The sequence below is a fragment of the Diabrotica undecimpunctata genome, chromosome 7 (genome assembly GCF_040954645.1).
Source record: "Diabrotica undecimpunctata isolate CICGRU chromosome 7, icDiaUnde3, whole genome shotgun sequence".
In the NCBI taxonomy this organism is placed as follows: Eukaryota; Metazoa; Arthropoda; class Insecta; order Coleoptera; family Chrysomelidae; genus Diabrotica; species Diabrotica undecimpunctata.
This window is the reverse complement of record NC_092809.1, coordinates 41,882,428-41,884,493: the sequence shown is the minus strand read 5'-3', so window position 1 is coordinate 41,884,493 and position 2,066 is coordinate 41,882,428. Positions and strand designations below refer to the sequence as shown.

The following is a 2,066-nucleotide window of genomic DNA, read 5'->3' as shown; positions in this document are numbered from 1 at the left end:
AATATGAAACTTACACCACTGTACTCCGCTCCAATTAGAATTAGCGCCAATAAAAAAAAGGATATGGTGGATCTACTCCAGTTCATACCACCCTATCAACAGGAATATTTTAAGAATATTTTGGAAGACCCGTCCATTGAAGATATTGGACCCTTGGGAGAGGAAGAACTTACATGATTTTATGATTTTTTGCTAATAGAATATTAGTTTACCCTGTAATTATTTTTATTACTTTTATTAGTGTTGAGAAGCAAAGGGGTCTATCACAAATTATTAAAAAACCAAAAGTAAAATTAATATTATCATTCTAATTTTACACCAAAATTTAAGTTAACATGTTTGTAAACTATATTGAATAAAAAAATTATAATAACACGTCTCAGGATTTTTCAGTAGCATCTAAACTTTAAGGCTTTGTATCTCACAATATTCTTGGAGTGACTTGTACCACTCTGGCTTTCAACGGCTCATATATAGGTAGAACCAAACAAGCTGGCACATTTCAGAGAGTTTATGCGCAACTCTTCGTACACATTTTTATCAATGCAGCGGTAAAAGTTCAGCAAGTCTCCTTCGTTGAATTTGTTGCGTAAATCTTGGTCGTTTTGAATGTCGATAATTTCTAACTGCAAATCACACAACCAATCAGGTTTTAAGTTCCGGGACATCCCTTTGCTTTTCCGCCAGAAATATTCCAATTTCTTCTATTAAATTTAGAAATCGTTCCAGTGTCAATCCACGACTTAGCCACCTTACTTCTGTATAATACAGTAAATCTCCGTATTCGCTTTTGATGTCATCAAGGAATTGTTTGAATTGTGATTGAGTCCTCGTGATTTTATGAAATTTACAATCGAAACTACCACTTTCATGACATTTTGAAATTCAATTTTTTTAGAACAGAGGGCTTCTTGGTGTATAATGCAGTGAAACTGCATAAGATCTTCAGCGTTTATGTTTTTTTCTTGCAGATGCTTTTTCAGCAAAGTAACTAGCCCGGAATTGACACCAATTGTCGAAGGAGCACCGTCAGTCGCAACTCCCGATAATTTTGATAAGTCCAAATCAGTTTTTGAACACTCATCCAAAAGAACATTGAGTATATCAACTCCTTTGGTTTGACCTTTCAATGAACACATTCCTAATAACTCTTCTAAGACTTCAAAATCTTAAGTAACACCTCGTATGAATATGAGAAGTTGAACTGTGGAACTAATATCAGTGGATTCGTCGAGTGCTAATGAAAAAAATTCAATAATCATAGTTTTTTCAATTAATTGTTCCGCAATATTACCTCACAAAGATATTATTCGTCTTTGGATGGTCATACGATTCAGTAGAATTTTCTCAAACTTTTTTGATGCTTCTGGACACATTTTCTTAGCGGCAATTTCTACGCATTCTTTTACAAAATCGCCATCATTGAAGGGGCGACTTCGCTTTGCTATCATTCGAGAAATTTCATAACTAACTTCTGTAGCTGTTTCTGAATCTTGAATGGGTTTTGTAAACATAGCTTGCTGACCAATAAGCTCCCGTTTTAAAGACAACATTTTTTGCTTTCTTAATTCGCCTGTAAACTTTTTCGCCATTTTACATTATATTCCTTTGCAATCGAAACAGAATTCTTGCAAATTAAACAAACAACTTTATGTGACCATACAAAAAAGTATTTCTCAGCCCAAATTTCTTGAAACTGCCAATTTTCATCTTTAACCTTACGTTTTTTACTAGGTCCTGGCTTCTCCATGTTGCGTTCTAATCCTAGGCTAGGATTAACACAGCACCTGAAAACAATTAGAGGACCTACTTAAATTACCCATCCTTTTTTAAATTATCAAAAATAATTGATTCAATATTATTCCTAAGAAATTTTAAGATGTTTATACAGATTTTATATCTGAAATAATGACGTAATTATTACAATTAGAGAAATTCTGATAAAAATAGTAATTTATTTGTTTTATTTTAATATTTGGCCAACATTAGAGCTAAATTTGATTAAATAGGTAGGGAAACACTTATTAATAACAGAGTTTTACTTACGATTTCACAACACACTTATA

General features: G+C 32.7%; 1 protein-coding gene across 1 annotated transcript; it reads right to left on the bottom strand.

Moving 5' to 3' along the window:
* Positions 1-752: 752 nt before the first annotated feature.
* LOC140446344 (general transcription factor II-I repeat domain-containing protein 2-like) lies at positions 753-1,139 on the bottom strand. Its single transcript, XM_072538887.1, has one exon. It carries the CDS (start codon positions 1,137-1,139, stop codon positions 753-755), a length of 387 nt encoding a protein of 128 aa, XP_072394988.1.
* Between the last annotated feature and the right edge of the window lie 927 nt (positions 1,140-2,066).